The sequence below is a fragment of the Penicillium odoratum genome (genome assembly GCF_028828045.1).
Source record: "Penicillium odoratum strain IBT 22623 chromosome Unknown utg000006l_segment0_segment0, whole genome shotgun sequence".
Classification (NCBI taxonomy): Eukaryota; Fungi; Ascomycota; class Eurotiomycetes; order Eurotiales; family Aspergillaceae; genus Penicillium; species Penicillium odoratum.
In genome coordinates, this window is record NW_026643148.1 from 390,655 (window position 1) to 403,860 (window position 13,206).

At 51.8% G+C, this 13,206-nt stretch overlaps 3 protein-coding genes across 3 annotated transcripts; 2 read left to right on the forward strand and 1 right to left on the reverse strand.

Annotated features, from left to right (window-relative positions):
* Positions 1 to 388: 388 nt before the first annotated feature.
* Positions 389 to 1,546, forward strand: N7520_008586 (transcriptional regulator family TF; the record flags this gene model as incomplete). Its single annotated transcript, XM_057142520.1, has 3 exons — positions 389 to 750; positions 799 to 1,117; positions 1,175 to 1,546. 3 exons carry the CDS (start codon positions 389 to 391, stop codon positions 1,544 to 1,546), a joined length of 1,053 nt encoding a protein of 350 aa, XP_056991808.1.
* Positions 1,547 to 2,352: 806 nt separating this feature from the next.
* N7520_008587 (major facilitator superfamily domain-containing protein) lies at positions 2,353 to 3,383 on the forward strand (the record flags this gene model as incomplete). Its single annotated transcript, XM_057142521.1, has 2 exons — positions 2,353 to 3,221; positions 3,272 to 3,383. 2 exons carry the CDS (start codon positions 2,353 to 2,355, stop codon positions 3,381 to 3,383), a joined length of 981 nt encoding a protein of 326 aa, XP_056991809.1.
* Positions 3,384 to 11,285: 7,902 nt separating this feature from the next.
* N7520_008588 (UPF0075 family protein) lies at positions 11,286 to 12,730 on the reverse strand (the record flags this gene model as incomplete). Its single annotated transcript, XM_057142522.1, has 2 exons — positions 11,286 to 12,464; positions 12,533 to 12,730. 2 exons carry the CDS (start codon positions 12,728 to 12,730, stop codon positions 11,286 to 11,288), a joined length of 1,377 nt encoding a protein of 458 aa, XP_056991810.1.
* Between the last annotated feature and the right edge of the window lie 476 nt (positions 12,731 to 13,206).

The following is a 13,206-nucleotide window of genomic DNA, read 5'->3' on the forward strand; positions in this document are numbered from 1 at the left end:
TGTCTGCGCTGTACTAGTGGCCATGTGAAATGTGATTGGGACTGGGTGCCGGTTCCTCGACGATCAGCACGCAAGGCAGTAGGACCGCGTGGGAATTGCCGCTCATTACAACCTTTGATCCATCGTTCATCGCCTGTGATCACTGACTTATAAGATCGACCTATGTCAATATATATGTGACTATCAGCCTCCTCTCACGAGAAGCTTGGGGACAGACCATATCCCCCTCCAAAACTCCGTCATACTTGGCCTAAGGGACCGGGAACTGTTCCAATTCTTTCCTCGTTGCATTCTCACATTCAACTATGGGAAAGCTTGGGAGTGGAGTGCCCCGGCTTATATTTATCGGGAAGTAGCCAAACGCAACTCCAGCGTGATGCACATGATCATGGCTATGGGGGCGAAAGAACTTCAGCTACAGCAGACGACAGATTCACACCACAACACTTCTTTAACAACAATGGCAGAGGCAGGGGAAGTGCATTACTGCCGTGCTCTGAGCGAGCTATCGCGACTATTGCATACGCCAGCACCAATGACGGACGAGATCATCGATGCGATCTTAACTCTCTTCTATCTCATGGTTTCTTACGAAGCACAATTTGGTAATAATAACGTCGCTACGTCAATACACCTTCAAGGATTGGTTTCATTTTTTCGTAGTTCCCAACAGCTGTCTGGACGGAATGGAGATCAATTATCAATTGACAGTCTTCCTCCGCTATCGCAGCACTTGTTGCTTCTCACTCTGTAAGTTCAACCAGTCGACTACCTGATAATGGCTCATAATAGGAATAGTGCTTGCAATTTGGCGATCGTACCAGACAGCCAAGATGCCAAGGCTTCATTCGATTATTTTATCGACAGCGGAAACCCTGGCATGTTCTACGACCAGCTTTTCCAAGCAGCGCACCATACCTTACCCCGTGTCTGGGATACTCGGTACCCAGCCGACGAGCTTCTTGATGACCTTGAGAATCTCCGGGCTCTGGACCTCATTCATGAGTGCAACAAGCTTCGTTTCAAAGTGGAAATTCTGGATCAGAGCTCACAAGATCTGTCCCTGAACATCTCCCATATAGCAGGCATACGTGAAGAATTACGTCGGACGAGGGAGGTATGAATATCTCCAGTTATGCTTCCCTGGCCATGGTGAATGTGCTAACAAGAGCAGAAATTCGAAGATCTCCTGCGATTAGCGAAAGTCGCACAAGTACCCGGCACTGCATTGCGCCGTGTAGTGCGTACAACACTAATTGCTGCTACTGATTTATATGGAATGGAGATATTCTGTCACCGGGTAGTCTGCCTCCAATCACCAGAGCATGGCTGCCACCAGTCTTCTCTAAATGATCTCATGGAGACTGCCAAAAAGGCGTTGGATATTGATATGCGGCTTTTAGGACGCATATGTTGGCCCATGCTTATGGCAAGTATGGAAACGAAAGACATGGCTCAACAGGCCTGGATCTGTAAAATATTTGAAGAGATGAACGCCAAGCACGGAAGTCTTTGGGGTATTGAGAGGCGCTTAAACATGGCATAATGTAAACAAATTTAATAAGATATGATTAATGGAGTCGATGTTTACCTCTGTCAGTATTTTTATGAATCTGGGGAGAGTAGTGATGGTCATGTAAGGCAGTGATCATAAACTAGGGAATTTCACAACCTATCGCATATTATCTACATGACATTCAGATATTGCCACTTGACCCGAGAGAAAAACGTAATCCATTCCATAATTTCCTAATACCTCAAGATAAAAAGTAACTTTCATGTGGGGAATAACCGTGCACAGGTCCATTCTCCGCCATTTGCCGCATTAGCCAATAGGCAATCGCGCCAAGATACGCCCTGATATGATACGAATTTGGTTGCTCATGGCCTGAAGGCTATTCATTTCCAATACAGATAAAGAAACTCAATTGAGTACCGCAGACTGTGTTCAGCAATGGCTTGGTATAAAGACTGGCTCAATATCTGAGTCCAGATCAAAATCGCTCAACAATCCATCTCCTTAATCCATGCCGAATGAGCAATTATGGCCCTTGGCAATGCAGTTAACCGTGACCCAGCCTGGCCGCCAGGTACCGCTCGAATTGAAAGTCTACGGGGTACTGATTATACGCGCACTCATGGCGAGATAATCTTACAGCCTCGTCCGTCATCGGACCCAAATGACCCTCTAGTAAGGAGCTATCCGTTTCCCTTCTCTCTGCTTCGAGACAACCATCTGATATAATGAACCCACAGAATTGGCCTCTATGGCGTAAACATCTCAATTTCTTCCTGGCATCTTTCTATTCATTCATGGTCTGGGCGTTGTAGGTATCCCTCCCCCTTTCTAACATGCTTTCGCTGATCGCCCGAAGGATTGACGCTGCTACACCAACCTGGACCGATATGAACATCCAGCTCGGCTTTAGCTTCGAGATACTCGACGACTCGTACGCAGCCGGATGTGGAAGCTTATGTATCGGGGCCTTTTTCATGATTCCGTTTGCCCTGGCATACGGACGGCGCCCTGTCTACCTGATCAGCACCGCGGCGCAGCTCGCCATCTGCATATGGTCGGCAAAAATGCAAACGGTCGTTGATCTTATGATGGTCAACATTCTAAGCTGCTTCTTTGGTGCGCTGTCCGAAGTCATTGTGCAGATGACTGTTGCAGATATCTATTTCGTGCACCAACGCGGATTGATAAATAGTATCTATGTCTGGTTCATGAACAGTGGCGCTAATCTAGCACCATTGGCTGCCGGCTACATCACTGTTGCTCAAGGGTGGCGCATGGTCTGGTGGTGGATGGCCATATTCTTTGGTATCTGCTTTGTTGCTTTCACCTTTTTCTACGAGGAGAGCTTATACAAGGTACCTGCCGGGGTGATCAATGGTATCCCGACATCTGAGAGAAGCTTCGAGGCATCAGATACATACGCAGTGACCAAGGATGATGAGAAAATCGACAAACCTGGAGATTATTTGACACGAAGCAGCCCCAACTCCGACACAGCATTACCACGTATCGATACTTCTATCCCGAAGAAAACATACATACAGCGCCTAGTACCGTTTAAAAAGCCCCAAGGCTCCCTCCGTCATTTTCTCCGGCATAGCTACCAGCCTTTCTTCATTCTTTTCACCATTCCATCCGTCTTTTTTATGGCCCTCATATACGGTGCTATGACGGCATGCTCAACAGTCATGATCACCACCCTGTCATCATACATGGCCTTGCCACCATATAACTTCGACTCGTCCCAAATAGGTCTCATGAGTCTCCCTCCATTTATTGGCACAAGTTTGAGGGTCCTTATAACGGGCCCACTGAGCGACTGGATTATCCTCTTTCTCGCAAGACGAAACAAAGGCATCTATGAACCGGAGATGCGTCTTTGGGTCATTGCCGGCTTCATCCCTCTTGTTCCGGCAGGAATACTGATGTTTGGCTTGGGCCTGAGCAGAGGCGCTCCGTGGCCAGTCTTGGCAGTAGGATATGCACTTTGTGCAGAAAAAACACATATCTCTTGGCACAACGAATTCTTGAAATAACTCCACAACCACGCCAGTTGGCGATTAACTGTAAACGGGAAGTTTTTAATTACTTCCGGCGCTACATTCTGATACCATCTTCTAGCGTGTCAGCATGCCAGTGCCGGCGTCCGCGTGGCCAACCCTGGTTTCAGGGACGGGCCGCACGGCATCCGCCGACGCCACTGCCAGACTCCTGAACGCCAATCACGACACCAAGCAGTTATTATCGTATATTGACAAGCAAAATGGGCACCGTGTGCCCGCCCAAGTGCTGCAACACCTCAAATTGCTCGAGGAGCTCACTGGGGACCTCCTGAAGAACCCCCTGGGCGCCGATTGGCGTGCAGAGTTTTCACAGCTGCGTCAGGAGACGCTGGAGATGCGGAAGGACCTTACCGCAGTACGGGCCGCGGCAGAGAGGCATCTGCCTACCCGTATGAGTACCAGCAGCTGGGCAGACGTGGTGCGAGGGGCTCCAGGCCCAGCACACCACCTGTCCTCTCATGGCTCAGCATCGTCGGTGGCGGCGGCGGTGAGCGATATTGCCGCAGACCGCGCGATCACCGTACGGCTCAACGATGCGGAGGCGGTGAATCGTTATCGACGAGAAACACCTGTAGAGATGACCGCGAAAGCCAACAGGCTACGTGAGCGTGCAGCTAAAGCCATAGGATCCGCACCACTGGCCTCTGTCCGCTTCCTGGCAGCCCGCCAGCTGAGATCGGGTGATCTCCGCTTCACCGCGCGCACCGCCAAGGAAGCGGAAATCCTGCGAGTGCACCGTGAAGGCTGGGTGCACTCTCTGGGGAGGAAAGCAGAGGTGCTGCTTCCGACCTGGGGTATCGTGATCCACGATATCAACGTTCGCTCGCTGGGGATGAACACGCCACGTACGGAGGATCTGCGGGGCGTGCAGGATAAGGTGATCGGCCAGCTGCTCGCCAATAATGGGCCGGACTGGGGAGAAGGGGCTGAAATCACTCGACTATCGTGGCTCCGCACGCCTGCGGGCAAGACGGGGTCACTGGTGGTCGAGTTCACATCTCCATTGCCAGCCAACGCGGCGATTGACCGGGGGGTCTTCTGGGACGGGAGCTGCTTGACTGCTGTGATGTACGACCGGGCTATCCGTGTACGTCAGTGTCACAACTGTCAAAAGTATGGTCACATAGGAGCCACTTGCCCGAATCAATCCCCAACCTGCGTCCACTGCGCCGGCGGGCACTTATCTCAGAAGTGCAGCGCCAAGGCTGACGGCACGCTGAAGGAAAACAAATGTGCCAATTGCGGGGGCACACACGCCGCGTGGGCAAACGACTGCCCAAACCGAGTGCGTGAAGTCGATAAGATGAAGGAGATGGCGCGATATCGGCCACGATATCATCCAGTTCCGGCTCACTTTTCCGCCAAAGCTTCATCTGTGGTGTTGCAGCCGTCACCAGCCAGTTCGTGGGGCACACCGGCAGGGCAGTCATCATCAAGCGAGGGCAGCGGCACCGAGAGTAGCGACTCGACCCCTGCCGAAAGTTCTGCACAAGCGGGAAGTTTAACTGGAAATTCGACTAGCCTGCAATCTAGTCAGTGGGCGAAGGCAAAGGAGAAGAGGGGGACCAGCACTCAGTCAGGGGCCACAGTGTCCAAGAGTGGCCTCCAGCGGCAGCAGCCAGCCGCTAACGAGCTCACAGTGTCTATGGATACTGCAGAAGACTCATTCTGCCCGGCAGAGGACGCCACACAGGCAAGCCAACCGGACAGAGCCAGCACCCTCCACGGAGACGGCATCAACTTTGAGCCAGCCACCACAAAGGCTGCCAAAGCAGCCACTAAAACAACAAAGAGACCAAAATCAAAGAATAAATCAGTCAGCATAGAGAGCACAAGCTCCCGAAAGTCGCGGAGACTGATAGAGCTCACCGAAAAGGCTGCTGAAGCCACAGTCAGCATGCCTGAAGTCCCTACCTCAGAGCCAGCATGTGACGCCAGCTACAAACCATCAACAGTCGGCAGCTCAGCACTCACCGAGATCAGTGACAAGATCTTCAATACATATAACCCGAGGAAGCGTCGACACACGCAGACAGAGGTGATGGACATCCGATTCGAACCACGCCTCCGACGGAACAACAGAAGCGCAAAGCCCTCCAAATCTCACAGTTCCTAATGAAAGAGTTCACTATATTCCAGTACAATGTGAATCGATCGAAAGACGGGGTCATGGCGCAGTTTCTGCGTGATCCTAAAGTGTTAGCCGCGGACATCATCGCCATCCAGGAACCATGGAAGAATCCCTTCCAGGACAGCACCCACCACCCCGCGAAGGGCACTCACGAGCTGCTATGGCCGGCGGAGGCAGAGACAGGCCAGCGGGCCAGGGTATGCATGTATATATCGAAGAAATTAGCGGGGTGGACGCACTACGCGCACTCAGGAGATCTGCAAGAAGTGAGGATCCGCACCAATATCAGTGAGGTGCGAGTCTTCAATGTATATAACGACCAGATCACAGGGGACGGTTTAAACCTCCTCAGATGTTTAGTGAAGCCAACAAAGGAGCAGAGGGGGGCATCGTACCTGATTGTGGGGGATTTCAACCTACACCACCCGGTGTGGGGAGGTGACGACGCAGAGGAGGATGCTAAGGCGGAGGAAGTGTTAGAACTAATGGACACAGCAAACCTTGAACTATGGACGGAACCAGGGGTTCCAACGAGGATGAACGCAGTGAGCCAGACCACAATCGACTTGGTACTAGCGTCACAAAAGCTTCATGAACGTCTGATAGCGTGCGAGGTAAGCGAGGACACACATGCGGACTCAGACCATCTTCCAATTGCCACACTGGTTGATCTGGGTACGCAAAGTGTGGGGGAAGCTCGCCGGCACTGCTGGAAAGCTATGGACATAGGGAAATTCCTGGAATTTGTGTCAGCAAATCTGCTGGGCAAAAGGGGGATACCAGAAGGTGTCACGACACCACGACAGATCGATGAAGCTACTGAGTCTCTACTCAGCGTCATACAGCAAGGTGTGCAGGTTTCAACGCCTTGGGCCCGTCCGTCAGCCTGGGCACACCCCGGCTGGACCCCCGAGTGCACAGAGGCAATCAGCACCACCCGAAGGTTATTCCGACGCTGGAGAGACTCCAAAAACGACCAAGATCACCAGGAATACCGAACCGCACGCAATAAGAAGGGGAAAGCGATCGGTAAGGCGCTCCGACAGGGTTTTCGCACCTGGATCAAAGACACCATCAAGGACGGCCCGCGCGGCCTCTGGCGGGTATCAAAATGGGCTAGGAATCGCGGAGAAAGCTCTGGCGGCGTTATACCAGCACTGAAGAAAATGGATGGCCAGCTGGCGGAGTCGAACGAGGATAAAGCACAGGTGTTACGGGAGGTTTTCTTCCCACAGCCCCCAGATGCCGATCTCGACGACATAGCCAGGGCCAAAGCAAGACAACAATCACGATTCCCACCGATTTCTGAACAAGAGATAATAGACGTGATCCGCCGAGCACCTCCTGATAAGGCCCCCGGGCCAGACGAACTGCCAAACAGGGTATGGAAGCTACTACTCGCATGCAAGGATTTCACCCGAATCCTCACCTTAATCTTCGACGCATGTGTACGTACCGGCTACAATCCACGCCATTTCCAACAATCAATCACAGTAGCCCTTCGCAAAGGGGGTCCCCGGGACTTCCGCAAGCCCAAATCCTACCGACCAATCGCCCTTATGAATACCCTCGGAAAGCTGCTAGAAGCCGTGATAGCCAGCCGAATCTCGTGGGCGGTCGAAGAGCACCACCTATTGCCAGATACACATCTCGGGGGCCGGAAAGGTATCTCTGTCGACCACGCAATCCAGTTGATCCTTGACCGTGTCCACCGGGCCTGGGGTGACGGCAAAAAGGTAAGTATGCTACTGCTGGACGTCTCTGGAGCATACGACAACGTCTCCCATCAGCGACTTTTACACAATATGCGAATGCTAGGACTTGGGCACTTCGTGCCATGGGTCCAATCATTCCTCACAGGCAGATCAACTCGGATCAAGCTCCCGGGCTTCACCAGCGACCTCTTCGCCACAGAAACGGGCATTCCCCAGGGTTCCCCGATCTCACCAATCCTCTTCTTACTATTCAACACCCCCCTCGTCCGTGGATGCTATATTCGAGGGCCGGATGGAGCTGAGTGCCGTGGATACGGATGGGTCGACGACGTGGCCATGATTGTGGAGTCTAGGACATACGCAAGGAACGTGGAGCTTCTTCAACAAGCCCTCACCAAAGCAGACACCTGGGCACGACGACATGCTGCGAAATTCGCACCAGACAAGTTCGAACTTATTCATTTCACCAACCCCCGACAGATACCAGAAACGACAGCTACACCACTACCGGACCGCCAGCACGCCCCGGACATTTACGATATCCTTGTGGAAGACCCCGGCAACGACCAGCTACCAGTGAAAATCGCAAACCAAACAATCCAACCCACAGAATCTGCCAAATATCTTGGTATCTGGCTTGATAAACGACTACAATTCAATACCCACCGTGCGAAGCTCTCTGCAAAAGCAAACGGCAGTCTAGAGGCCCTCCGAGGCATGACAGGCTCCACATGGGGAGCCCCACTCATGGCCATGCGCATGGTATACCAGGCAGTGGTGGTACCACAGATGCTCTACGGCGTGGCTGCGTGGCACTCCCCAGCTACTGTCCCTAAAACGGAAACGAATCGAATCACCAGTATCTTTGCACAAATTCAACGCCGTGCGGCCATTCTCATCGCGGGTGCCTTCAAAAGCATGTCTGCTGCTGCATTGAATGTGGAACTTTATCTACTGCCAATCCAGCTACAAATGCGACAAATCATCGAGGAAACAGCCATCAGAATCCAAACAGGGGCCAAATGGGCCCAGCCGGAGTGCCTCACAGCGCGCCAGCCACGTAAGTCCCAAGAAGTGAAACTGGGAGGCCTCTCACCTCTGGAAGCCCTCCAGAAGAAAGGTCAGGTTCTCGAACGTACAAAGACTATGTGGGAATCAAGGACGGCCTTTGTCCTCGCGCCGTGGGAGCCAAGAGTGCGATGCATCATTGAAGGTGCAGAAGCTGCGATAAAATCACACAACGAGATCTTGACCAACGCTCTCTATGCGACAGTCGACGCTGTTATCGCGGAAGCGGAGCCTAGCGTAGACCCTGTTCTAAATCCTCCTCCTACTATATTCTTCACAGACGGGAGTGGATACGAAGGCATGATTGGGGCGTCCGCGGTAGCCCCACAGGCGGAGCCGCTGGTAGCAGAACGCCAGCACCTAGGCAGCTCTGACCAGTCGACAGTGTATATTGCCGAGCTCTCCGGAATAGAGATGGCTGTCTGTCACTTTCGTAAGTCATACCCACACCCACAGCCCCCTCGCGAACTGGTGATCTTCGCAGACTCGCAGGCCGCGATTCAAGCCGTGCAGAACCCCAAACGCCCATCCGGCCAATATGTCCTCCATGCAATTTATACCCACATCCGTGCCCTCACGCCCGGTCTTTCGGTTACGATTCGATGGATCCCCGCACATGTGGGCGTGAGTGGCAACGAGCTGGCGGATGCTGCGGCGAAGGAGGCAGCGAAAGGGGGTGCGGGTGTGAGTGCGGGGTCGGAAATAGGTTCTTCCGGGTCTGGAATAAGCCCTAAGCTGCGACTTGCAACCACCGCCAAACGGCAGGTGCGAGCCCGGATCCGTGCAGAGTGGGCAAAACAGTGGGCGAAGGAGAAAACGGGCAGACCGAACCATAGACTGGTCGAGGTGCCGCACAAGAAGGTTCTAAAGCTATTCGAGGGCTTATCGAAGCCGTACACTTCGATTCTGGTGCAGATGCGGTCGATGAGGATCGGCCTGCGTCACTTCCTGTATAAGATCAACGAGGCGGAATCGGACAGGTGCAGCTGCGAGGAGGGCTCTCAGACGCCAAGGCATGTCCTCCTGCAGTGTCCGTTGTACGTGGATCTACGGAAGACATTCATAGAAAAGGTTAAGAGGACGGACCTGGACAGTGGGAAATGGACGGATTATGAGGCCATCATGTCTCACCCGCAGGCGATTCGCTACGTCGCCGAATTCATGTTATCAACTGGCCTTCTCGGACAATTTCGCCAATGCGACGTTGAACCCGAGGAAGACACTGAACCAACACACCGGGAATGACCGGAATGGGCAAGGGGTGAAGACGCTGTGTATCCAACAACGAAGTGAGCGACAACTGAGATGTCGACCACGACGACAGCGAAAATACAACACAACACAATCGATCGAAGCGGGGTGTGCTGTTGCCAGCAGGGCAGGAGGGAGTTGACAAATGCAGAGGGGGATGTACAGGAGGATATCGGGGATATCAAAGCATATTGCATAGCGATTGCGACGTTCTTTTAGCGGGTTTTTACTTTATTTGGCATTTCGGCTTCATTTCGGCTTCATTTCGGCTTCATTTACACCTGTGTGGTAGCGCGATACCTATTTCCTTTGTGCATAGTCACTCTTTACTGCGTGGGTTACGGCGTTGGGCATATTCTTGCTTCGGACGGACGAAGCGCCTGCATTGCCACTGCGATTCTAGCTAGGCAGCATCAGGTTAATAGAATATCATCATCATCATCATCATCATCATGCACTTTGTGCATTTGGAAATGCACCCGCCAGCAGCGTTTCTTTGACATATATCACCGATGCTTATGGAGAGGTATGCAATCCAATGCTCCCTTCTGAAATGCTAAGTCGCTGAACAACATAATTTTAGATCGTTGCCGACTCACTGGTTGGAGTCAGTTTCATGCGTAATCTTTTTGCGACCGCTTTGGTATTTTCACTCTCGCCATGGATTGAGGGAGTTGGCCTGGCAAATGTCTTTGTGACAATTGCAGTTTTAATGACTGCTATTCTACTTGGCACCTTTGGGTTTATTGTTTATGGGAAACGCCTGCGACATGCAATGGCAGACAGATATCAGTACTATGCTGAGAGACAGCTGGATCTGAGACATTGATTGTATGGTCAATTTCTAGGTAGAAGCAGGGCTCTAAATTGAAATGCTATTATCTCTTGTCACCAACTTCTCTCAAAATCCACCCAGTCATCTGCTGCTCTTTGGATCATGTACTCGTATATCGGAAGACGCGCGAACGAAGCGGTGAAAATATTTGTGGTGCGAAAATAGTAGATTAGCCACTAAAAAGTCCGCAGATCGAACCTTATCGTGCCTTATCGTGAGACCTTCTTATATGGATAGGTTCGCAATCAATTGATACGTGAAATGAGTTTGATGCACTGCTCAATTTTCGATGGAGAATAAATGAGCGATGGATTGTTATCGGCTATATACTACGGTAAACGTGGAGTTGATACCTGCTGGATCCGCCGGGTTTACCACAAGCAAAAGCAGCAAGAAAATTCGTCAATTTGGAAATCACTGATCTTGCCTATGTAGTTGAAGAGTCTTATCTGAAAAGTATTAGTGTTAGGCTACTTCATGAACAGCGCAGGTCCCTCTTGTGCTGCATAGTCCTGAGCCGTAACACCGCCCATCGCCCTCTCAACAGTGGTACACTGCATCTTCACTTGACAGTACCATGAGGAGATTAAACCGGAAAGATACTTCAAAGTCGCTAAAAATGCTGGATTGGAACAAATCATTGCTAAACCATTATATGCAAGTAATTAATCATACAAATAGATAGGTGCACCACCATACCCTTCTAAGGCTTCCCGTAGGTGTAGGGCCGGTCAATAACCATCTCCTTGACTGTTGGCAACTGAGCTTGACCCTTTCCAAATTCCACTGCCATCGTCATAACTTCTCTCCAACGCAATCCCGGCGCAATTTTACCCGAGATGGTGTTGGGTGTCAATGTGTCACTGTTAATGGGAACAAGAGCGGCACGGCCGAGAATAGCCTCGAGAGCCTGTTGAGCGAACGATACAGCCTCCTTGGCATCAGAAGGAACACCCGTCTCATCAAGCTTGAGAATCTCCAAGTTTGGAAGCTGCTCCTTGAGGTACTTGATGATGTTGGGGTTGTGGGCACCACCACCACACATGTAGACACCGGCTATCTTGTCGATATCGATGTTGAAGTTGGGGAAGAAAGTGCGGTACTGCTTGACAATATTTTGGGCGGTGATGCGGGTTATTGTGGCGACGGTGTCGCACTTACTCATGCCCAAAGCTAAGCACTCGTCGATGATCGCCTGGGCTTCGTTGTCACCGAAGGTCTCACGACCTGTCGTCTTCGGAGGCAGGTGGTTGCAGTACTTATTATTGTCGAGGAACTTGTCGACGACTGCCTGGTTGACAGTACCCTGAGCACCCCACTTGCCATCGCGGTCATACTCCATCTCGCCGTTGGTGAAGTAGCGCATCGCGGCGTCGATGAACATATTGCCCGGGCCGCAGTCCCAGTCGACCATGGCGTCGACGCCACCCTCACTGTCGGGTGGAATGACGCAGAGGTTAGCGATACCGCCAATATTCTGGCAGATACGCCATTCAGTGGGGTGGTGAAGGAGGAGACCATCGATCAAAGCGACAAGAGGTGCACCCTGGCGGCCGACCGCCTGTTCAGCCATGCGGAAGTCGGTGACTGTAGTGATGCCGGTCAAGCCACTCATGACAGTTCCTTCACCAAGGCAGAAGGCAGAACGGGTCTCGCCCTCCTCGGGCATGGAGAGAAGCCATATGGTCTGACCGTGAGAGCCGATGAGGTCGATGCTGTTAATGGGGACGTTGTGCTTCTCACAGAAGAGCTTGACGGTCTCGCCGAACATGTTGCCGAGCTGGACGTTCAGCTGAGACATGAGGGATGGGGTGGTTTTCGTTTCACGTAGCATGGTGAGGACAGGCTCCTTGATGTACCGAGGGATGGAGATCTCGTCGTACTGTACAAGGGCAATTTGTCAGTTTTGCTGAAGTTGAATCGAGAAAGACCACTAGAGAGCAGTCGTACCTTGAGGATCTCCATGTGCAAAGGAGCTTCAGGAGAACTCTGCCGATAACGAACAAGGGCGCAGTCAATGCCGTCCATGGCCGTACCGCTGTTCATTCCCATGACTGTGATGTCGATGGTACCATCTGCGACACAACGGTGAGAGCCGTTGACGTGAGCAGTGCCATTGGGCTCAGGAAATTCAACTGAAGTGACCATTTTGGTAATGTGCATATAAAATATCAAAACTCAATAATTTGTATTCCAACAGTAATCCAGAGGAGCGAACAACCGCTTCAAATACCTTGCCCCCATTCCTGCTGGACAATCAAAAAGACTCCACTACCCCCGCATGATCCAAAAGCGTGTGCTTATGCGCACGAGAAAATGCTCAAAAGTAAGAATTCGGGATGCATTTTGCGAGCTCCATCACGATTCCGAGGCCGACATGCAAGCCAGAATTGCCTAATTGGGTATCTTCGAGACGAGGTGCACAGACCGTATCCCCGGAATTGCGAACGCTTGGGATTTAAGCCTTGGTTTCGGCCCCACCTCCCTAGACAGGGGAAGGCAGCCGAGGTCCTTCCATATTCGCGTCGAGGGCGTTTCCATAGATGGTGGTCAGCGGATCTCGAGCTCTGCTATTATTTTCAGTAGGGACGATCTTCCATTTTTTCTTTGAAAAAGAATACATA